Source organism: Ictalurus furcatus, chromosome 19, assembly GCF_023375685.1.
Source record: "Ictalurus furcatus strain D&B chromosome 19, Billie_1.0, whole genome shotgun sequence".
In the NCBI taxonomy this organism is placed as follows: domain Eukaryota; kingdom Metazoa; phylum Chordata; class Actinopteri; order Siluriformes; family Ictaluridae; genus Ictalurus; species Ictalurus furcatus.
In genome coordinates, this window is record NC_071273.1 from 2,683,496 (window position 1) to 2,708,800 (window position 25,305).

At 38.4% G+C, this 25,305-nt stretch overlaps 1 protein-coding gene across 14 annotated transcripts in view; it reads left to right on the top strand.

Annotated features, from left to right (window-relative positions):
• plekha5 (pleckstrin homology domain containing, family A member 5) overlaps positions 1-25,305 on the top strand; it is a 100,821-nt gene that overhangs the window by 28,712 nt on the left and 46,804 nt on the right. Inside the window, exon 4 of one of the 14 annotated variants that reach the window (XM_053650812.1) lies at positions 16,995-22,985. The exons of the other annotated variants lie outside the window; for them this stretch is intronic. Within the exon in view, the coding sequence (XP_053506787.1) occupies positions 16,995-16,998 (4 nt within the window). The 3' untranslated portion in view covers positions 16,999-22,985. Of the gene's footprint in view, positions 1-16,994; positions 22,986-25,305 lie in introns of those variants that run through there. 14 annotated transcript variants of the gene reach the window in all.

Below are 25,305 nucleotides of genomic sequence, written 5' to 3' on the forward strand. Positions count from 1 at the left end.
AAGGGTTTGATTGAAAACTTCGCCCAGAAGAAAGCCCAGAAATTGCTGCTATGATGTAAGTGAGCGTCTGTCTAATTATTTTAACTGGTGTTAGCTCGTTACGCCACTGAATACAAGAGATACATCACTGCTATGTACACAAGTATACGTGTGTGCAGAAATTACAAAAATGTACAGGAATTACAAAAAATAATTGCTTGACAATGTGACAATACAATAAGGCATAAAGTGACAAGTTGCAAAGTGACATTATTGCTATTATAACGTGTCCGGTGTCATCATTGTTATCGCACATTAATATGGGAGGAATAGTCTTATGGCATTGGTGTAGAAACTATTCCTGTAGTGCGTGTTCGAATAGTCCTGAGCCGTTTGCCAGAGGGCAGAATAGAGGAAAGTGCCTATGCAGGGTGACTCACTACTACGTAGTAACATGGAGCGTGTGAAGATTTTATGAAGCACCATTCTACAGCTTGTGCAGTCGACTGTGCAAACTTTTAAGTTCAAAAGGTGAACAGAGGCATTAGAGAGGCCTCTCTGTCCCACCTAGGCTTTAAAAGCCTTTTATCTGTATAGCTCAAGCTCTGTTGTCACTGCCAAGCTTACAGTCTGACAGCAGCGGAAGAGACGAGGCTTCTCCAGGTCACTCTGAATAATCAAACCGCTCTTGACCTCGACTCTGTGTGCATATATGAGTGTTAGGCTCAGGGGTGGGGGATCTGGCAGAAATATCATATATCATATCATATATATCATATCATATATCATATCATATCATATATATATATATATATATATATATATATATATGAATGATGTGATGTGATTCGTGTTGATTATTTCACTACTCTCTGCATTACAGCTGAGGAATGATGGTGTTCGAAAATAATTTGCAACTCAGGAAGTCATTAACTATTTGTCAAAGTTGCTTAAAACCTCTCTTTTTGAACATATTTTGATGGGTGTTATATCCTTGATCAGGCAAAATGTCACATGCATCAGTGATGGCTTTCCAGTGCGTATTTGTTTTCTGATAAGGACTGTTTCTGGCTGTGGTGCTGTTCACATGCCCTCCCTGTGTTCTCTGGATTTCTGCACACTCTTTGCGGTGCTTTTTTGGTGGTTAAACAAATTAGTTTTGCCTCCTCAAGGTGCCAATCTTGCCTTTGCATATTTTGCAAATAACCATTGTTTGGGCCGTGTGAAAAATCCAACAGATCCATATAACTGATGTTGTATGCTGCTCAGTTGCCCAACAAATCGAGGAGGAAGTGTAAGCTAAGGAACCACCTACTCTTGTTTATTGCTGGTTTGTTCATGTGTTTATCAGGGAGAACGCGAGGTGGACTAGCGAATAGAGTAAAGTCTGGTTCATAAAACAACTTGTGGTTGTACAACAACTTTAGGTTGTACACGTGATCTCTCTGTAAAGACATTTTAATCATTCACAACCTAAACTCCTCATATCACCCACACCTAGTTAGGCTTTAATCTGAAAGTGTGTCAGATTGTGTGTTTTGTATATGTGCACTTATGTAGGGCAACATATCGATATTGTGATCATGTATTTCACAATACTCTTTTGCATTTAAAGAATGATAATTAATTTATAAGTAATAAATAATTATTTTAGTCAGTAGTTTGTGCTACCTCCCTTTGCCAAAATAACAGCTGAGTCTTCTCCGTTAATGCCTGATGAGGTTGGAGAATACATGGCAAGGTATCTGAGACCATTCCTCCATACAGAATCTCTCCAGATCCTTCAATTTTTTGTGAATTTTTTGAACAAAAGGTTAAACAATAGACAGTTTTTCCATACCCCTGTTAAAATAGCAGGATTTTGTGATGTAAAAAAACCTAGATAAATAATGTCAGAACCTTTTCTAACTTTATTGTGAAATTGCAGCTTATAAATGAAAGTGAAAAACGATAATCATTTTAGGGGGGAAAATAGATTAACCTGTTTGCATAAGTGTGCACCCCCTAAACTAATACTTAGTTGAAGCACGTTTAGATTTTATCACCGCATTAAATTTTTTGGGTAAGAATCAATCAGTCTGGAGCATCTTAACTTAGCAAGATTTTGGCATTCTTCCTTGCAAAACCATTCTAACTCTGTCAGATTGGCTGGGTATCTCCTGTACACAGCACTCTTCAGATCACCGCAAAGTTTTTTTTAATTGGATTTAGGTCTGGACTCTGGCTGGGCCATTCCAAAATTTTGAACTTGTTTCGGTGAAGCTGTTCCTTTGTTGATCTGGAGGTTCGCTTTGGGTCATTGTCATGCTGAATGGTGAAATTCTTCTTCATTTTAAGTGTTTGTTTTGTGCCAAAATTGATGACCGGTATTTGGAGCTATTTATTATTCCCTCCACCCTGATTAATGCCCCAGTTCCAGCTGAAGAAAAACAGCCCCAAGGTATGATGCTGCCACCACCATGCTTCACTGTGGGGATGGTGTTCTTTTGATGTGCTTTTTTATTTTTTTATGCCAAATATATATTTTGGTATTATAGTGAAAATATTCAGCTTTGGTCTCATCAGACCATAACACATTATTCCACATGGTTTTAGGAGATTGGATATAATATTCTTTTGCAAACTTTAGCAAGACTTGGATGGATGGTTGGTTTTTTGTTTTGTTTTTTGTATTGAAATTATTTTTTTTTTTGTTAAAAGAAGCTTCTGTCTTGCAACCCTACCCTGTAGCCGAGACATCTGAAGAATTCAGGAGTTTGCTGTCACATGTAGGGAGCAACCAGGGGTTTGCCAGTAATGTCAGGCATGCCATATTTTCTTTATTATTGTCTTTACAGTGTTCCATGGTATATCCAATACCTTGGAAATTTTTGTAACCCTTTCCTGATTGGTATTTTTCAACAATGATATCCTGTACCTGTTTTATAAGCTTGTTGCGGCCCATGGCTTTTCCAGTTGAGATGATGTCAGGAGAACCTTACAGGAACAGCTGTGTTTTATTTGGGGGATAATGAGTCACTTTAATTAATGGCAGGTGTATATTAATTAGTATTTAACATGAGTTTGAATATTACTGGTTGATTCTAAATACTCCCACATTCCCAATTATAAAAGGGTGTGCACATATATTCAAGCTAGTTATTGGAAGTTTTTTGTTTTCCTTTTTTCCCCCCAAAACATTTCTGGCTGTTTGTCATTTGATTTTTATGTGTTGCAATTTCACAATATAGGTGAAAAAGGTTCTGACATGGTTTAACGTGGCTTAAAAATGTTTTACATCTTAAAAACCTGCCATGTTAACAAGGGTGTGTAGACGTTTTATATGTAAATTTAACACTAGTGTTAATTCATGAGCAAAATGATGTATTTTAATACATGCCATGTATCATCATGTTTTGTGATGATATATTTTTGTCACATCACCCACCACTGCAATTTCATGCTTGTGTTTAATTGTGGATCGCTGGTCCACGAAGATATATTAAGGTAGGTGAAGAGGAAGTGCTATTATAGATCATGTTGTCTGGACTGCTTTTTCACCTTTAACCAAGAACTTCTTGTATACATGTGTGTGTACATCACTGCCTAACCATAACAGAATGGATGTTCCCTTGGATGTTTTAAAGTAAATTAAATTAAATAACACTTCATATTTGGTTGCATATCCTTTGCTTGCAATAACTGCATCAAGCCTGTGACCCACTGACATCACCAAACTGTTCTTCTTCTTTTGTTGAGGCAGACAGAATGTTTCTGTAGACTTCTGAATTCATTCTGCGTACCGTGCTTGACTGACGAGCTCGTACATTGCCGCTAGAACGTTTGTTAACCCTTTCGAATTTTGTGTATTTCTGCATAAATTTTAGATAAAGAGAACTCAATTAAACAAATGACATAACATTTATAGTTTTTACCTTTCATTTATTGAGAAAAATAATCCAACATTGAATACCTTTGACAAAAAAAGCATGTGAACCTTTGCAGATGAAGATCTGATAAATTTTATGCAGAAATGCAGAATTTTAAAGGGTTCACAAACGTTCTAGCAACACTGTGTTTTGGATCAGCTTTTCTTTCTCCACGCCCTGGCCTTTCCATCACTTTGTTAGAGGCTAATATTGGTTCCAGAACTTTATGCTGACAATTTGTTAGCACACCTTTGTTATTATGCACTATATTGCCAAAAGTATGTGGACACCTGACCATCACACCTATATGTGGGTTGCAAGAAAGATGTAAGCACTCAATTGTCTAAACTTGGCATTTGTACTGTATACTGTATATTGAGTATCGTAGAAATGTTTTCAAGTATCATGATTTGATTTTTGTTTTTGCCCACCCCTAGTATAGTGTGTGAAATTGTGTAATCAGTTTCTTGTTTTAACTGGACTCCTTCATGCACCAGTGTGGTGTATGTTGGAACAGTTACACAGTTTTGTAGCACTGCTGTTGCGCAAACTCAACCCTGACCACAAATGTCCTCTATTAGCTTTACTCCTGGTCTCATTGTACCATCAGTTGGCCGCCATAAAGATTATTCATTGCTTAGTTACAGCTCGAATGAATCCTAGTACAGATAAGTCATTACTTTTTCTGGTATTTGGCTGGAATACACTGCTCTTCCCATTAGTCAATGCAGTTGTGAAGTTACATTAAAGGTAAACACTGCAGTGTTTGCTCAAAGATTCAGGTCACTACAAGCCCTGTCACTGTAGTTCTGTCCTTTAGATACTGATTTCTGCTAGTTGTGTTCAGTAAGAGACAGAGCCTCTCTTTGCTGGCACCGACATGCAGGAACATCATAAATCTCACCCAGCAGGACCGGTCTGTCTCTGAATCATAAACCTGACTGTTCCCCCTCATTTGTGTCATTAGGAACATGATTCAGTCACTGCTTTGGGACTATGGCAGCCCTCACTAGTGTATGTAGGATTTGTAACTTAATATATGTTAATATATATTTGCATACAATAATATTAATATTATTTAATAATAATATTTGCATAACTGATATAATCTCTATCAGTGGACAGATTATTTTAGTTAAAAAAAAAGTGTGTTAGTTAAGTCTGTTAATTAAATTATTCATTAAATTTTGTGTGTATCAGAGATGGTGAGTCTCTATGGGAGTCTCTGTGGGTTGACGTGTACAAGTAGGAGTAGAACCTGTAGGTGTTGGTGTTTAGTGCTTGTATCTGAACAGAAGCTGATTTATTACTTATGAAAACTGAGTTGCTGTGTGTGTGTGTGTGTGTGTGTGTGTGTGTATGTATGTAAAGGAGGGAGAGAGAAGGGAAGTGTAAAAATCCAGGCATACAGTACAGCTCTGTGTTTAGTTATTTATCAGGTGAAGCTTGAATCTTAGCACACAAGTCATGCAAAAATATGCTTTTTAAATTCTTCTACTAAAAAAAAAAAAAAACCCACTAGGGATTTGATGACTTTAAGTTGAGACCAAAAGCTGACATTTCCAGCCAAACACATTTTCCCAGAACACAATGCTGCCACCCCCATGCTTCACAGTTGGGATAGTCATCTTCACATTAAAAGCCTCATTCTTTTTGTCTGTAGACATCACAGTACATTATAGCCAGTAATGGACAACAGTGGTTTTTTTGGTTTTTCATCTGACCAGAGAACGCTCCTCAAAGAATCTGGTGATTACCTGCAAACTTGACTTTTTAATGCCGGTCTTAGAGCAGGGTCTTTGATTGAGATGGTGGATGTGCATACTTTGGTACTTGATGCCTCCCAGTCCAATTAGTTATTTCTTCCTGAACCATGCGGTGTCTGTGTGGCCCCAGTATTTTCATATTTGCATACAGTTGTTTGGGCGCATGCTTGTCTTACATTCAGGTGTTCCTAAGGAGGAACCGGATTTATGGAGGTCCAACTCTTTTTTTTTTTTTTTTTTTTTTTTTTTTTTTTTCTGAGGTCGTGGCTGAGTAAAGACATAAAGACGTTATCTCTAAAGGAAGATCCTTAAATGCTGCCACATGCACCCTCCCAATTGAGCCCTATTTATGACTATTGGTCAATCTGAAGCATTTAAAAGTTATTACAATTATTTATGGAATTTTCTTTTTAGAATGATTTAAAATGACCTAGAGTTAGGGTAAAAAAAAAAAGTTATGCTCTAATTGACGTATGCCGTATGAATGAAATGTGTAGTGTTTAATGTGTTTAGCCTAGGTCTCTGTGAACTTTTGGCATGTAGTTTAAGCAAAGCTTGTCAGCCTCAACTATAACAGCTGAGAATTACTCAATACTCAGTCGTCAGGAGACAAGATTGCCTGTTGAGAAGATGTAGCTATACCTCAGTAGTCAGCAAAACGCTTGGCAATGGCACAGGACTATAACAATCACTTGTTTTTTTCCCTGTAAGAACTGTAGTTTTGAAGAGTTGAACCATTATCTCATGTTTGTGCTAAGGCCAAGTGAAGTTACATGTTACCAAGCCTGCTGTCTTGAAGCAGATAATTTGCTCATAGGAAACTTCCACCTAGAAACACTTAAAATATCTTTATAGTGTAATGTTGAAATGTTTGTCATAGGGATAAAGCGATTGTGAGAGAGAGAGATTGAGAGAGAAGGAGCGTGTCAGAAGGAGTGGATGATTGCTTCTCCATCAACTCACGACATGTGTGGGAGTTGGAAACGACCTCCTTGTGGTTCAGCGTGGTAGCAGTTACAAGACCCTCAGTCACTTGTCTTTCTCTCGGGAAAAATAAATTGCATTGTGTGTCAAAGAGGGCGAGAGGCAGGGAGGTAATAAGGAAATCTGAAAGTGTCTGGAAAAATAAGACCTAAAGAGGTGAGCCAGAAAAGAAAATTAACTGTTTGTCTAAACCAATAGCTATCTTGAGCCTTACTGTAAAAAGATATAATTCTGTTTTTCTGTTAAATATTTAGTAGTTGTTTAAATTTGCTGTCCTGCAAGCACCAAAACAGATTCCCTTGATATGAAGAGTCAACTGCTGTGTTTTTAGAAGAGCCCTCTGCTGGTTAAAGTATTCTCTTGATGATATGGCTCATTCTCCTGCACTGATCCTGATCCTGAGGAGGCCGTGTTGTCCTTCTTGCGTACAACCTACGTTCATCTTCCTGTCTTCATCTCGAGGTCAGCAGCTGTCTGAGGAACAGAGAGTGGGTACAGTTCCGCGAAGGCATTTCACATTTCAGCCTCGATGTATTTTCTACAGGATACTGGTGCAGTATTGTAATACTGTGCAACCACAAACCTCACAACCCATAATTTCCCAAAATGCTGTATGAGCCGCATAAGTTGGTTTTCTTTATACGTTTACTGTGGTGTAAAGAGTTATCTGGGCCTGGGCTTGTTTGCTAGCCTGTGCTCCCAGGCAGTGGGCTTGGTGCCATCTTGGGTGTTTTTCAGCTTTGATGCTAAGCACACAATATCGCTGTTCACAACTCCTCCCTGATTATTTTCACAAGATAAGTTTTCATTTGCTATGCATGTTGAAACTTAATGTGCTTCATTAATTAACCAAGTTTACTTGATAACTGGGTTCAGTTAGACTAGAAACTCCTTACCTTGAGTTTCTGCCAGCCTTGTTGAATCAAAACGTCACCTGAATAGAACCTTTCCAACAATGTGAAGTAGGGTAAAAGGTCTCAACAATTAGCACACTATCTTGTGATCAAATGAGACAGGAAGAAATGAGAAAGTAAGTTATTGAAAAATATAATTCTGAAAAGAGTCGTTTCTAAAGTTCTGGGACCATTCACTCCAAAGGGAGAAAGCTTGGAACAGTGGTTAATCTTCCCAGAAATGAAACTGCGCCGACGATTCATCCAGGAAGTCACAAAATTACCCAGATGAGCATTTAAGGAACTGCAGGCATTGATCACCTCAGATAAGGTAAGCATTCATGATCCAAGCATTAGAAAGAGACTGGGAACAATTATATCCATGGGAGAGGTGTGAGGCTTTTGCTAACCAAGAGGAACATAAATGCTCGTCTCACGAATGACCCCCAAGTCTTTTGGGATAATGTTCTATGGCCTGTTAAATCGAAAGTGGAATTTTCTGGAAGATATGGCTCCCATTATGTCTGACCTAAAACTAACACAGCACGCCACAATAAGAACATCATATCGTTTAAACATGGTGGTGGTAATGTGATGGTGTGGGGATGCTTTGGTGTTTGAATGACGGCATGTCTTTGACAGAATCATGAATTCTGCTCTAAACGAGCCATAGCGAGCTCAGCAACACCAAAAGGCCTGGAAGACCACGGAAGACAACTAAAGTGGATGATTGCAGAATTCTTTCCTTGGTGAAGAACAACCCCTTCACAACATCTAGCTAAGTCAAGAACACTCTGGAGGAGGTAGGCATATCATTGTCAAAGGCTACAATCAATGCAAGTCAGATGGTTCACCTCAAGATACAAACCACTGGTAACACTCAAGAACAGAAAGGCCAGATTAGACTTTGCTAGAAAACATCTAAAAAAATAATAATGAAAAAAAACCTGACCAGTTCTGGAACAAGATTCTTTGGACAGATGAAACCAAGATTAACTTGTACCAGAATAATGTGAAGAGAAGAGTATGAAGAAGGAAAGGAAGTGCGCATGAAACAAAGCATACCATATCATCTGTCAAACATGGTGGAGGAGGTGTTATGGCATGGACATGTATGGCTGCCAAAGGAACTGGGTCACTGGTGATTATTCATGTGAATGCTCATTGAAGTAGCAGGATGAATTCTGAAGTGTACAGAGCTATACTTTCTGCTCAAATTCAGTCAAATGCTACAAAATTGATAGGATGGCACCATTGTCATTCACTCTTGGATTTATTTATTGTTCCAATATTTTCATGTTTGTTTTGTTTCGTGTGGGTGACCATTATGTTTGAGCATCATGCACACTAAAAGCAAAATTACATTTTGTTCTTGTCCATTAATACTACAACAACTGACAACTGCAGTTGTAGGAATTGGTTAATTTATACCAAGACATAAAGTGAAGGCCTAGTGTCGAGTAAGCAACTATGGCTGTAATTTGATGTGCACAAGCAGTGAAACACGAACATTTGATTTGTACAAGAATACGGCTATTAAACTGCCTATGAGAAACATAAAAGCTGTAATCATTTAACATTGTTTATATATTAGGCACTGTGGTATATTCTCTCTCTCGCTCTCTCTGGAACAAATTATTCCAGAGATGTTCTGAAGGAACTAGCGCCATGCCATAGAATGTAGGAAAAGCTACTGTCTGAGTGCCAACTTATTAAGGCAAAGCAAGTTACACCAAATCAACATGACCGCTCACAGCATGAATCGTGAACACAGCAGCACTTCTTACCTTTAAATGAGGGTTTGCAGTAATCAGGCCTGGTTGTGTCTAATCCAGCTGAACCCCATTATGAATGCAGTTTTATAGATTTGGGAAATTAGTAACTACAGGGCAAATACATTTTCAGACAGGCCCGACTGGTATTTTGTGCTTCAATAAATAACATTATAATTAAAAAAAAAAAATCCTGAAAGATTTACTATGCGATAAACACAAAAACAGAAGAAGTACTTATTCACAGCACTGTATACATCACATATCACAGTTACCTTGCTCGGCGTAATTCCGACTTCACACTTCAGAGTTAAGTTGAATGCAGCTTTAAACTCTGTACCTTCTAGTCAGAACTTCAGCCACTGAGGCACCACTGCATCACAATTAAAAAACAAACAAATCCTTTGTGTTTTTTTAGTCTCATTGTTTTGCCCTTTCCAACACCCTGAAATGAAGCTGTTGCACTGTTGGCCAGCATTCCAGATGTGTAGTTCCAGGTGTGTAATTCCAGATGTGTTCTGTAAGAAGCCTACTGAAACACACAGGCTGCAAATTCTGTAATGTTAACGGCCCACACCCAGATTTACACGTCGTAGTCCAGGACTGTTTTTATTGTGAACGAGAGAGATTGAGAGAGACACAAAAGATATTTCTGAGCTGACCAGTTGAGACACTTCTGGAATGTGTCCACTCCTGTCTCAGTCGTCTTGCACTACAGAAGACATTATGACTAGCTTCTTAGTGGTTTTTTTTTTTTTTTTTTTTTTTTAAACCTCCCATTGAATTTTAATGACTTGTCTAATAACTAGCTGTCTGCCATACATATAAACAGTCTGTGTTCCTGTGGCACAGTTTTGAGGATAATGCTCTATTTCAGGAGAACTGTTGTTGCTGTTATTTTTTCAGACACAAAACTGCTGAGACAAAACTTTTTTTGCTATTTGATTCCTCAGCTACAGCGGCTTTGTAGTGACAGCAGCTACCTGAGAGACCTACTTATGGTGGCACCTACTGGACTGATGAGATTAAGTCCTCAGCCTGTTATTTATTTATTTGTTTTTATAGTGGAATACTTCAATTCATTGTATTCCAACCGGGAAAAGTGCAACTCGGAAGTTCAACATCCACCTAGCCCGAGTTCTCTGTAATAAACACAGATGATGTCAAAACAATATGGCAGTGCATAGGATTTCACTTTGTATCATTTACTACTTGGTGAAATTTTACTTGATATTTTAGCTATTGTCTTATGAAGATATTTTAACAGCTTTGTAAGTTTAGATTGTAACATAATTCAGTTTATTTCGGCCCAATATTCTAACTTGATTAGACCGTTGTAACAATTTTTATGAGCAAATCTGAACAAGACAGTTATCATATGTGCTGCTTCTCATCACACATCATGCAGAAATAATTCATATAGGTCTTCTTTCTATATTTAGCAAAATCAGAGACTAGCCCTACAAATGTTTTTCCTGAAAGTACTTGGATTGGAACTGGGGGAAAGTAACTTGGAAATTATCGAGTTCTGCATCAGTGGATTGAAGCATGAGACTGTAGTCATCTGGGTTTAGAGCACAACAGTGAGTTGAAGCTCTGCTCAATGATTCAGTTGTTTTGGCATTAATGAATAAGAACAAAATGTGATTTCTGCTCATAAGGTTTAAGTATCTTGCGATCTGTTATTCATGTCAATTTTCCTCTCTCCTCAGGGGCTGCAGCAATCGGCCCACACACTTTTCTCCCAGGCCTCCCAGTCTGTCCATGCTAATGTGTAGCGTAATTGAAATGTGCTCTGACTTTAAATCTTGTTAATAATGGTAATCCTGGCTGCATACAGGAATACAGAGACACTCCACCACCAAGCAATCACAATACACTCGTTCAAATTATTCACTTGATAATTCATATTGCGTTTGTTCATCTGCTTGAGCACGGTGAATAGCATCTCTGAGCAAACAAATGTCCCATAAAGGCCAATGAGGAAGACTGATCTGTTGGACTTAATTTTGTGAAAATTCTGAGAAAGAGGCATTGAATCCCCTACAGGCTATAATTTGCCTCATATAAATTTCCACCTTAATGCTTTCCTTTAAACATATTTGCTTTAAGACATTCCTGGTTGGATTTTGTTGATTGTAAACAAATCTACAAACTGTAACAAACTGCTAACACAAGAAAGAAGAACTTGGCCAAAAGGATTTCATTATGCTAATTGTGGCTTTGTAGCTCTGGCATGCTGGTGGAAGTGTTGAACAACCCTCTGAAAGGCTCGGTTTGAAGTTCATCTTGTCTTAGATCAGCACTTCAATTGTTTGTGCTTGTGTGATCCCAGGACCATACACTGATTTCAGTAATGATTAGCATTTCCTGCACCACCCTGACACCACCCGCTAATTATAGCCTGCATCTGAACTGAGGCCAGAATTGCATAACACCAGTCTGTAAATGGAATAGTAGTAATAAAATGGAACAGAAGTCAGAATAGTATACAGAGTATTGTTTTGTTGCACTGTTTAGTAGGGAAGTTGTGCAGTCTTGCTGTTTGTTTGTGTGTACATAGTGGCCTGCAGTGGACTGCCGCCCCATCCAGGGTGTAACCACTCCACCTCATACCTAGTGTCCACCCCAGAGTTCACTGCGACCAAGATAAAGCACATAATGATGATGAAAGACCGTACTTTAATAGGAACATTTAACTCAATTCAGTTTTATTTATGTCACATTTTCAACAATGGTCATTGTCACAAAGCAGTTTTACAGAAATGTATAGATTTCCGATTTAAAATTTGTCCCTAAATGCATACATTTATGCAGTTATGTAATCAATTCAGTTTGTGTGTGGGACAGAGCCACGATTTCAGCAACAGCAGCACATTACAAAGCAACAGGGCAAAAAGGAATATATATGTTTAAATTTTCTCAACTTTATGCAAGTCAGACATTACACAGTACAGCACATCCAAATGGGCTTGGATGTTCCTCAAACCAATCGTATGGCATGTGTGGTACCGCTTTTTTCGCTTTGTTTTTTAATTTCCCCTCACAATTTCTCCCTCTCCTACTAGTTAGTAGAAGATATATTATAAGTCTTCTAAGTTAGTAGAAGATGTATGTATATATATGTACACTATCTCACAAAAGTGAGTACACCCCTCACATTTTTGTAAGTATTTGATTATATCTTTTCATGTGACAACACTGAAGAAATGACACTTTGCTACAATGTAAAGTAGTGAGTGTACAGCTTGTGTAACAGTGTAAATTTGCTGTCCCCTCAAAATAACTCAACACACAGCCATTAATGTCTAAACCACTAGCAACAAAAGTGAGTACACCCCTGAGTGAAAATGTCCAAATTGGGCCCAATTAGCCATTTTCCCTCCCCAGTGTCATGTGACTTGTTAGTGTTACAAGGTCTCAGGTGTGAATGGGGAGCAGGTGTGTTAAATTTGGTGTCATCGCGCTCACACTCCCTCATACTGGTCACTGGAAGTTCAACATGGCACCTCATGGCAAAGAACTCTCTGAGGATCTGAAAAAAAGAATTGTTGCGCTACATAAAGATGGCCTAGGCTACAAGAAGATTGTCAAGACCCTGACACTGAGCTGCAGCACGATGGCCAAGACCATACAGCGGTTTAACAGGACAGGTTCCACTCAGAACAGGCCCCGCCATGGTCGTCCAAAGAAGTTGAGTGCACGTGCTCAGCGTCATATCCAGAGGTTGTCTTTGGGAAATAGACGTATGAGTGCTGCCAGCATTGCTGCAGAGGTTGAAGGGGTGGGGGGTCAGCCTGTCAGTGCTCAGACCATACGCCGCACACTGCATCAAATTGGTCTGCATGGCTGTCGTCCCAGAAGGAAGCCTCTTCTAAAGATGATGCACAAGAAAGCCCACAAACAGTTTTCTGAAGACAAGCAGACTAAGGACATGGATTACTGGAACTCCTGTGGTCTGATGAGACCAAGATAAACTTATTTGGTTCAGATGGTGTCAAGCATGTGTGGCGGCAACCAGGTGAGGAGTACAATGACAAGTGTGTCTTGCCTACAGTCAAGCATGGTGGTGGAAGTGTCATGGTCTGGGGCTGCATGAGTGCTGCCGGCACTGGGGAGCTACGGTTCATTGAGGGAACCATGAATGCCAACATGTACTGTGACATACTGAAGCAGAGCATGATCCCCTCCCTTCGGAGACTGGGCCGCAGGGCAGTATTCCAGCATGATAACGACCCCAAACACACCTCCAAGACGACCCCTGCCTTGCTAAAGTAGCTGAGGGTGAAGGTGATGGACTGGCCAAGCATGTCTCCAGACCTAAACCCTATTGAGCATCTGTGGGGCATCCTCAAATGGAAGGTGGGGAGCACACGGTCTCTAACATCCACCAGCTCCGTGATGTGGTCATGGAGGAGTGGAAGAGGACTCCAGTGGCAACCTGTGAAGCTCTGGTGAAGTCCATGCCCAAGAGGGTTAAGGCAGTGCTGGAAAATAATGGTAGCCACACAAAATATTGACACTTTGGGCCCAATTTGGAGATTTTCCACTTAGGGGTGTACTCACTTTTGTTGCCAGCGGTTTAGACATTAATGGCTGTGTGTTGAGTTATTTTGAGGGGACAGCAAATTTACACTGTTACACAAGCTGTACACTCACTACTTTACATTGTAGCAAAGTGTCATTTCTTCAGTGTTGTCACACTAAAAGGTATAATCAAATATTTATAATAATGTTAGGGGTGTACTCACTTTTGTGAGATACTGTGTGTGTGTGTGGGTATCTCTCTCTCTCTCTCTCTCTCTCTCTCTCTCTCTCTCTCTATATATATATATATATATATATATATATATATATATATATATATATATATATATAAATAAAATGTATGTATGTATGTATCTTCTACTAACTAGTTAGTTAGTTAGTTACTAGATATACACACACTGCCCTCCATTTAATATTGGTACCCTTGGTAAATATGTGCAGAAGAGGCTGTCAAACATTGTCTTTATTGTTTAACTTTTTGATCTTTTGTTAACAAAATTCACAAAAATTCTCTGCTCTCTTGGATATTGAACAATTGCAAACAAAACACAGGTTTATCAAAAAATATATTTGTTAAATATAGGTGTGTAACAATTATTGTGACCCTTTTAATCAGTAATTTGTGCTACCTCCCTTTGCCAAGATAACAGCTCGTAGTCTTCTCCTATAATGCCTGATGAGGTTCGAGAATACATGGCGAGGGATCTGATCTGATGTTTATTACCAAAAAGCTCTATTTTGGTGACCATATCTGACAATAGAACTCGAGCCCATTTGAAGTTCCAGTAGTGTCTGGCAAACTGAAGACGCTTGAGTTTGTTTTTGGATGAGAGTAGAGGCTTTTTTCTTGAAACCCTTCCAAACAACTTGTGGTGATGTAGGTGACTTCTGATTGTAGTTTTGGAGACTCTCTGACCCCAAGACACAGCTAACTTCTGCAGTCCTCCAGCTGTGATCCTTGGAGATTTTTTATCCACTCGAACCGTCCTCTTCACGGTGCGTTGAGACGATATAGACACACGTCCAATTCCAGGTTGATTCAGAACATTTCCAGTTGACTGGCACTTTGTAATTATTGCCCTGATTGTGGAAATGAGCATTTTCAATGCTTGTGCTATTTTCTTATAGCCACGCCCCATTTTTGAAGCTCTGCGAGTGACAAACTACAAGTGACACAAACTGCTAATGTGAACACAGGTTCTGATGGTCAATTACAATGTTTTTAAATGGAAATTATTTACAGAAAATTTTTAAACAAGGCCTGAAAACTGTAGAAAAAAAAAAAAGCTTAGAATACTTGAATAAAACCTCATTGTTGTACTATGATATAAAATGTCACTCCTCAAACTGGAATTGAAATCAGCATAGACAAGTTTTTTTTTTTTTTTTTTTATGTTTTCCATTTATGTCTTTTATGTAACCTTGAAATGTGTGAAAAAGCTCTCACCAAAACCCTCATGGTGATAAAATACAGTGGAATAGTTTTAATGTTCTGTATTCTAGGTGGGTTTGATGTGTGTGATAGCTTATGGAGACCAGCAGGGGGAACTAGTTCCTTATTCATCTTCAATTCAGCAAGACTTTATTATACCTCCATAGTAAACTGTAGCAGAATTAATACAGCAGTGTGTGTTTTTGTTTTTCTTGTTCCACATTGTGCTACTCAAATTCAGATGGAAATCCACATGCTGAGCTGGGCTCACTCTCTCTTCCTTTATCTGCGTCTCCAAACATTTAATTTAAACCAGCTGTTCCTTCATGATCAGAGTAACTAAAATGGTGAGGCCGCAGTGCATACAATCTGTGTTCAAAAATATTAAATAACAAGAGACATTGAGTCAAGGGAGAATAAAATACGGAAACGTGTTCCTGAGATGTTGAGTCATCCAGACAAACCTGTAATACTAACTAAATCACTTTTCAGACAAGTTTCAGACTTCCAACAACAAAGCAGTCTGTTAAAATAAGACTCATTAAAGGTAAATACAAAAGATACATTGTGTAACCAATAAGTAAATAAATAGTAGTTGCGCATGGAATTTTAGAGGCATGGAATTAAAACTACACTAATTGAGTCACTCCTCTGTGCTGTCAAATACAATAATCTCTATTTTGTTCTTATTTCTTCGAAGAAAATGTTGACTCTTCCTAATTAGGTACACTTTTGATAAAACTGAGAAAGCCGAGCATACCCGGGTAACATCTGCATGACTATGGGAAGCCGATTGAGTTGTACTGTGGGATTGAACCTGATGAGATTATTCATATAAAGGCTGACTAACAGGCAGAAGAATGGATCTTTTGAAGGTCATAGTGATCATATCCGATTCAGAACTGCCAATGGTGACGACGCAACCCCAGGCTCCTGAATAAGACCTGATCCAGAAAACTCCTACACAGTGTTCCAACCTGTCGAAAGCAGCTAGAAATAGAAAACTATATATGTCAAAAATATCAATTTTCATGATGTCGCAGAGTTTGTGGAAGTTAACTTTGTGTGATTGTGCAGGTTTGTAGTTGTTTACTATGGAAGCTTCCAGAATTCTTTTCTTTAGGCTTTGCTCTCATTTTAGCTAAGCCAGAAGGATTCCTTTTTGTAATTTCACTTTAAACCCCTTTCCACCACATACCCTGTGTGTAGCCTTTTGTTTTGCAATCTAAAGAAAGTTTGGCAAAGATCTGATGTTGGTCTGAACCGTCTTAGAAAACTGAGGACCCTTTTTTGAAAGCATGTTTTTATGCCTCCTTTGCTATCCAATAGTGATTGTCTTTAGTGCTTTGTGGAAAAGTAAAAGCCTGCTAGAAGTGAGCTGTTAATTGGCTAGCTAGTCTAATGATCCAGATAAAAGTGTAAGGCTGTGACTTTTAGAGCACTGAATTGTGTATCTTGCAGGATATGTGTTTCAGCTCTCAGCTTTTCCAGTGAAATGTTGACATTTTACAGTGCATGGAGAGAACACCAGCCAGTCAACCTCACTTTGTTCTTTAATGTTGATCTTTCACTGAAAACCACAATCACCATTCTGATATTTTAACAAGCTGTTTAAACATAATTGAAACTGTTTGAGGCTGTAATATCTCCAGTACTAACCAAATAACTCTTTCTGTTTCATGTCCTGCTTGATGTTGTGAACACCTGAACAGGTAAGCTTTTTTCCTATTCCATATTCTGTATGTAAGCTACTGCAGTTATAATATTTGGTAAATTTGTATGTCAATCAAGCAAGCCACAGATGTTATCTTCCAGTAGACCACAGGGGTTAGTAGTGCTGTATTGTGGCTGGTTGATCAGGGGTTCTGGTGAAGTCTGATGGCAGTGTGATTTCTGTTATATTTCAGAGTATTTCATCCCAAAATATCCTGATATAACCCTAGAAAGTCTCTGATCTTCGTAGTAACATTGTAATTTTGTTAGCAAAGCAAGCTAAGTGTACTAACTCGGTACACTCACAAGAAGCACCAACGACCTGTGCTACTTCCTTCCAAGTTGTTGTTTTTCTTCCTAACGTCTCTATTCACATTGAACGAGATACAATGAGGTATGACAGGTTTCAATCACAGGTTTCAAAGGAAATAGTTTGTGATAATGATGATAAATGGGGGCACTGATGTGATTAGATCAGAGAATGAAGTTGTGTGCAGGTCAGTGATGAACATTACAGTGTAACAACGGGTTCTGTCAAGTCAACTCGAGTCTGTACTCGACTCTCTCAGCTTCAGGACTTTACTCTTTCAGCCTCGGGACCCTGACGCACTTTGTCGCTGCCCTGTGGTACTCATGTCACTGAGGAACAACGAGGCACTAGGGGAGTGTGTTCCTTTGTCACAGTGTGCTGCCCTTCACCAACAGCATGTGGGTGTGTGTGTGTGCATTAGAGACGAATGGTAGCCATGGCAACTAGACAGAGGTAGTGTAGAGATGGCATTGATGGTTGTGGTTGATAATCTCTCTCTCTCTCTCTCGCAATCTCTGTCAGACTCATTTATTCCTGTTTTCTTTCTCAAACTATAGATACAGGGTTAATGTTAGATACAAGCAATAACTTAGTAACTTTATAAGGAGGTTTCTGTCTCAATTCATCCACTGAGATGAAGGATGTCACTGTATTCAGAAATTTAAAAAATTATGGTACTTAATCAAGGTCACAAGGTAACAGAGTGCTATGCTGAATGTAAAGTCAGCTAGCGTTATCCAGCCATTTTATCCTCAGATCACACTCAGATCACTCATCTCATAAAATGAGATCTCAGACATTTCACATTTACCACATGAAACACCTCCCCCCAAGTCATGAGCCCCACCGTGGGCCACTGTTATAGTATATGGTTTAAATACACATTGATTTGACGCATTTCAAATACACATGCTTAATTTTTAACAGCTGAAGTATGTTTATGCATCTGTACCTGACTTATACATGTCAAGAAGATGATTGTTGCATGGTAATGAATGGAAACAGGAAATGGTCAAAGGAAAGCTATTTATTGGAATTAAATGCAATTTTAAAAGTAATACAATAATCTAAACGTTATCTATTTGTTTAAATGTACTTTAAATTTTTATTTATGGGTGCCAGTAATCTGCTAGGTGTGGTTTTATTTAGTTTTTTGGAAAATAGTTCTTATGAGAATGATTTTGCTTAGAGAAGTGTAAGCGTAGACAATGGAACAGAGAACACTAAGGGGGAGAATTAAATAATCTCTTTTTTAGATTTGTGTGTCTTTCCCCTTGCAGAAGAGCAAAATTGATATCGAGGGGTTGAAGCTTGAATATTGTTGGAAAAAAAAATATTTTCTGGTGTGCTTTTTTTTTTTGTTTGTTTGTTTGTTTTTTCATGAAGGAAGGGGGCAGTGTTCACCCAGGAGAAGGGTACTAATCATCAAAAAAATCGATTTTTAAGATCAAGAAATGTTGCCTTTCTGAATGTTCCTTTTTTACATGAAGAAGTACTGAAAGTACTTTTAGTGTTCGGATTTCACTCTCAGTATATAATCCATCAGTCCCTCTCGATAAACTTATTTAAAAAGCTGCTTGGCTTAACTTGGCTTTTAATGCACTGTTTTGTTTAGTATTTTATTGCTCATTTTTCTTTATTTCATTTATTTAAACTTATTTTTTTTCCTTTTGTTCTCATTTTTCTCTCACTTCATGGGTTATTGATTTCTGATTATTGTCCTCCTTTTACATTTCTATCATTTTAATCTTTCTTGGTTTAAATGGTTTTATAGAATGTATTATTTTACCTCTTTAATTGTACAGCACTTTGAGCTCCATTTTATCTATGAAAGGTAAAATACCTTATATGTATACACTCACTGAGCAGTTTATTAGGAACACATGTACACCTACTCATTCATGCAATTATCTAATAAGCCAATGGAGTGGCAGCAGTTCAGTGGGGAAAAAACGTGATCTCAGAGACTTTGACCGTGGCATGGATGTTGGTGCCAGATGGACTGGTTTGAGTATTTCTATAACTGCTGAGCTCCTGGGATTTTCACACACAACAGTTTCTAGAGTTTACACAGAATGGTGCAATAAAGAAAAAAACATCTGCGGATGGGAACGCCTTGTTGATGAGAGAGGTCAATGGAGAATGACCAGACTGGTTTGAGCTGACAGGAAGGCTACAGTAACTCAGATAACCACTCTGTACAATAGTGGTGAGCAGAAAAACATCTCAAAATGCAAAAGACATTGAAAATTGAGGCAGATGGGCTACACCAACAGAAGACCATGTTGGGTTCCTCTTCTGTCAGCCAAGAACAGAAAGCTGAGGCTGCAGTGGGCACAGGTTCACCAAAACTGGACAGTTGAAGACTGGAGAAACGTAACCTGGTCTGATGAATGTCAGTTTCTGTTGAGGCACACAGATGGTAGGATCAGAACTTGGTACCAACACCATGAATCCATCGACCCAACCTGCTTTGTGTCAACAGTCCAGGCTGGTGGAGGTGGTGTAGTGGTGTGGGGAATGTTTTTTTCTCAGCACAGTTTGGACTCATTAATACCAATCAATCAATCCTTAGCTTATCATAATAATAAACTTTATTTTGATATAGCGCCTTTAAAGCAGCTTCTCAAGGCACTTTACACAATACCAAGAAAATAAAAAAATACACAGATAAAAACAAAAAACAGACTTGAATACAAAATGGTTAAAACCATTAAGAAAAAGCTAACCTAAAAAAAGGAGTAGTTAGGTTAGATTTAAAAATGCTTGAATGCCACAGTCTTTTTGAGTATTGTTCATGTGCATCCCTTCATGGCCACAATCTACCATCTTCTAATGGCTACTTTCAGCACGATAATGGTACATCTAATAATGGTAATATCTATATACCGTGTTGATATTTCTGTAAAGCTGCTTTGAGACAATGTCTATTGTAAAAAGCACTATACAAATAAAATTGAATTGAATTGGATAATGCACCATGTCACAAAGCAGAAGTCGTCTCAAACTGGTTTCATGAACATGACAATGAGTTCAGTGGCCTTCTCAGTCACCGGATTTGAATACTGTAGAACACTTTTAGGATGTGAAACAGAACATCTGTGAAACAGATGTAGAACAGGAGATTCACAGCATGAAAGTGCAACTGAAAAATCTGCAGGAATTGTGTGATGCAATCATGTCTCCATGGACCAGAATCTCAAAGGAAATAATTATTATGCGGGGGCCAAGCACTGAAGGTACATAGGCACCATATTGTTATTCTACCATTTCTTTTTCTTTTTCTTCTGGCTAGGTTGTCTGTGGCAGCCCATAGAACAGTGTAGTAAAAAGTTGTGAAAATTGGTACCCTGTTTGGGGATGGTCGAAAGAACATTCTGATCAAATTTGGGCCAAGTGCTGCGAATGCTCTAGCGCCACCATTGGGTCAAATTTGGGCCTAATTTGGATGTATGTTATGGTCATATCTTTTGGTTCCTGTCCAAAATGTAAAATCCCTGGATTCCCTTTGTCGAGATGAGTTCATCACACCCTATAATGCCAATTTCTGCCTAATTACACAACCCCAATTCCAAAAAATTTGGGATGCTCTGTAAATAAATGTAAATAAAAACAGAATGCAATGATTTGCATGGTATGCATAAAAACAGAATGCGAATGATACACATAAACCCAGATTTTTTTCATAATAGAACATAGAAAACATATTGAATGTTTAAACTGAGTAAATGTACCATTTTAAGAAAAATAATAAGGTAATTTTGAATTCGCTGGCCACAACATATCTCAAAGAAGTAGGGACGGGGCAAAAAAAGGCTTTTTCTTAAAATGGTACATTTACTCAGTTTAAACATGTGATATGTTTTCTGTGTTCTGTTCTATTGTGAATAACACATTGGTTTATGAGATTTGCAAATCATTGCATTCAGTTTTTATTTACATTTTACACAGCATCCCAACTTTTTTAGAATTGGGGTTGTATTTTCTGCCATCTTGGACTTTGTCAAAAAATAGTTTTTTTCGCTACTCACCCCATAAATTGTGTCCAATCATCACCAAATTTGGCACAAATCATCTTTAGAGTAAGCCTCACAAAAGACACCCAAAGATGATGTGAGGCTGTATCAGTGACTTTGCGCACTGACACAACACTTGGTAGTTAGTCTACAACTTTATTAATCCCATAAAGGGCAATTAGCAATAGGGCTTAATACAACACACATTAAAGGACAGTTACTAATGGTAAGCAACTTCAGGACCATGACCTGAGGCGATGCAACAAATTTAGCGTCAATGCTTGCATCTAGCTGCTTTTTTTGCTACTCCTCCTCCAAATTGAATCAAATCTTCACCAGATTTGCCGCATATCATATTGCGACCTGTCTAAACAACTGTCTGTTACCATTCTAACTGTTTAATGTGCTATTATAAAGACATGAACACATGACTGGCCGGGTTTAATATCAAATATGGGTTGGGCTTGGGAAGGCCCAGACTAATGAGAAAACAAACGATATACCTTAGATGTTTTTTAATTGTAAGAAGAAACAAAATTCAGGTCAGAGCAGTAGCAGTCATGACCACAGGACAAAGTAGCAACAGACAACACCACAGGTCACAGCAGTAGTGGCAGCTATATAGCAATGATCCTTTTATTTAATATCTTCAAAAATAGACAAATCCACACTAATAATAAAGGGGTGAACAGGTATTCTGTCCATCTCTCCTATCTGTTTCTTGTACTCAAACCAGTGACCTAGTAAGTTTAACAAAGGCTGTGCCCAGGTCCATTACCAAAAAAAAGCACAGCAGGACACACACACACACACACACACACTCTCTCTCTCTCTCTCTCTCTCTCTCTCTCTCTCTCTCTCACTGACCTACTGTATCAGCATAATCAGTGCCATTTTTCAATTGATAGAAATGGATTTTGGCTTTCAGTAGGGTTTGATGTTGCATGTAATAAGGTCTGATGAGTGGGCAGTAACCTGTGCAGTAGTGAATGAGGTATTGCCGGTAACCTCAGTCGTGTGGTTCTGTATAAACCTGTGTGTAGTGTTCTGGGCATGCTCAGTTTGAGCCTCACACCACAGAGACGCATGCGAGATGCAGCTTGGAGAAGCTCTGGAAGCAGCAGCATTTCTATCACTTCTTCAATCTGTGAGTCTCTCTCTCTCTCTCTTTCTGTGTCTCTCTCTCTTTTTCTCTCTCTGTCTCTTTATGTTTGCTGAAGATAAAGTCTGCCAGATGATGTGATTGTGATGTTTACGCTGAATGAATAGACGTGATGGTGCAGACGGAGAGCAAGCTAATTTAGATGCTCACATTCACGTGCACACGCAGATAGAAGGAAACAGAATGCTGCTTTTTTCCCCCCCTCTCATTGCTTCTGGTTTGCTGGAGCTCACATACTGAGCTCATGTAATTAAGATTGGATGTATGAGTGGATTTTTCTCAGCCTAGCTTTTTTTTAATGCTGTTTGTTTATGATGGTTATTATTATTATTATTATTATTAACAATACTCTAAAGGATGTGATCTTTTCTCTTCAAATAGTGTGATAAAAATGAGCTCTCTGTATAGTTGAACAAAGTCCTACACATGCTGCACACTTCTTTTGAACAATTCCTGCTAAATATATGCTGAAGTAGATTTTTCTCCATGTATACTCCTCAGATATATCCAGAAACTTGTGTGTGTTTTTTATATATATATATATATATATATATATATATATATATATATATATATATATATATATATATATATATATATATATGTGTGTGTGTGTGTGTATGTATGTATGTATGTATGTATGTATGTATACACACACACTTGTGCTGTAGATAAACCCACGTGCATGTCCTTTTGCCATAATGTTGCTTGTGCTTCATGAGATGAGATTTTCTTTCCCTGTTCTCCACTGATTGACATCAAACTCTTGTACATGAACACTCTTTTATATAAACACACTTGCACACAGGTAGATGCACTCCCACACACATTTGCACAATGCTGATGTGTGATCAGCCCCTACAGGAAGCTATATGTAGGACAACACACACTATAAGGCCAGAAGGCTGTTATGTAACAGTCATCTTCATTTCAGCCCTAGCTGAACAATCGCTTCGCGATTATCAGAAGGGAAACGGGTTAGTTATATTTTCATTTGGTCCGTCAACATCAGTCACTTCAATGGGACAGCAGTATTTATGTTATATAAAAATATATACACTCAGGAACACCTGTAAATCTGCATGTAATTGTCTGTTGATGAGAGAGGTCAGAGCAGAATGGCCAGACTGGGTCGAGCAGACGGGTAAGTCGAATAACCACTCTTTACAACCATGGTGATCAGAAAAGCATCTGAACCTTGTGGCAGAATAGCAGATCACATCTGCTTTTACACCTTTCAGCTAAGAACAGGAAAAGAAGATTATAGTGGGCACAGACTCAACAAAATTGGAAAACCGTCACCTTTCCCCAGGTGAACTTTCCAGTTTCAGAACATTAACTGAAGCTCTTGAACTGTACCTGCATAATTTTATGCATTGCACTGTTGTGACATGATTGGTCAGTTGAACAGTTGTATGAATTTAGCTGAATCCACAAACCTATAGAAAACACTGGCACATTGACGATCAGCTTCTTGGCCTATACGCAACTGTGTCACTGATTAGTGACTGTCGGAGAGGCAGCCACGTTAACCATTCTTTCAAAATATGCTGCCTGAATTCAGGCCAGAATTTGAACTGCACTGCCTTTCATACTTGATTAACCAGGTCTTAAATTTGCATGAGTAGATGAAGGCTTGAATGTTGACGTTCAAATTACTGTCCACCTTTTTTCACTTGGAAGTTGTGGAGTAGAAATGATCATGCATTAATTAATGTGTGAAAAAAGGCTCCTATGCTAAGGCAAATCCTTTTCATGAATCCTCTTTCATGGTTTGCAAATCAGCAACAAATTCTACGACAGTTGGTCAATGCTGCAAATGGCATTACTATTCTTCCAATGCAGACTCGGTGTACAAATTGTTTTTCATATGTAGGAATTGATTGATTGCTTAAACAAACACATAGTCTGCATTGGCACGTCCTCATTTCCTCATGACTATGACTAGCCACAGTTAAAATGCTAAGCCACTGCAGCCATCACTGTGCACTGGGTTAGGGTGAACTCAGTTTAGTCGCTAGTTCAGACCACTGTTGCTTGCTATTTAAAAGTTATTTGTATTCAGGATATTTTGGTGCTACATGGCACTTAGCTGATTAGTATGATTGTTGTATACAAGCTAATATCTACTGCAGGGACGCTCGGCTTGTGCAATATTGATTTTTCTCTGATTTGAAAAATCTTATTCTAAATCAAATTTTTAATTTTAACATATACAAATTGACACACAAAATAAAACCTAAAGCCATGGAGTGACGATGCTGAATGTCATTATGTTTGAAAAAGGCATGGATATCACTGCAGCAGCAAGTTACAATAGTGCAACTCACGCTAGAGCATAGAGTCAGCCCAGCAACCCTGTGGGTAACCTTTTCTGTGTCTTGGCAAAGATTTGTATTGTCACCGTCTTTTGTGACGAACAGCAAGTCATTTTATTCAGACTGAACAGTCGAACCGTTACACAAAAAAAAAAAAAAACAAGAAAAAAAAAAACCCACCAGATTGAAGCAGGTTTTATTTTTACACAAGGTTCTCCATTTTCTCCTTTCTTAGTTTTTGTTTGTTTGTTTCCTTCTTTTATGTTTGGGACTACTCCCGCTAAGTGTCTAAAAGCCGCACTCCCAAATGCTACATGCAGATAGATTAACCATGGTTTGGCAGTGAGCAGCTTGCTTAACTACACTCAATTATGGTCACAACGAAAGAGTTCATTCTGAGGTCGTAGAGCATGTTTGAAAATGTATTTTTGATCAGCATTTTAATAGTGAATGCAAGGAAAAATAGAGAGTAATATCTTTATATCCATCAGTTTGAATTCAGGA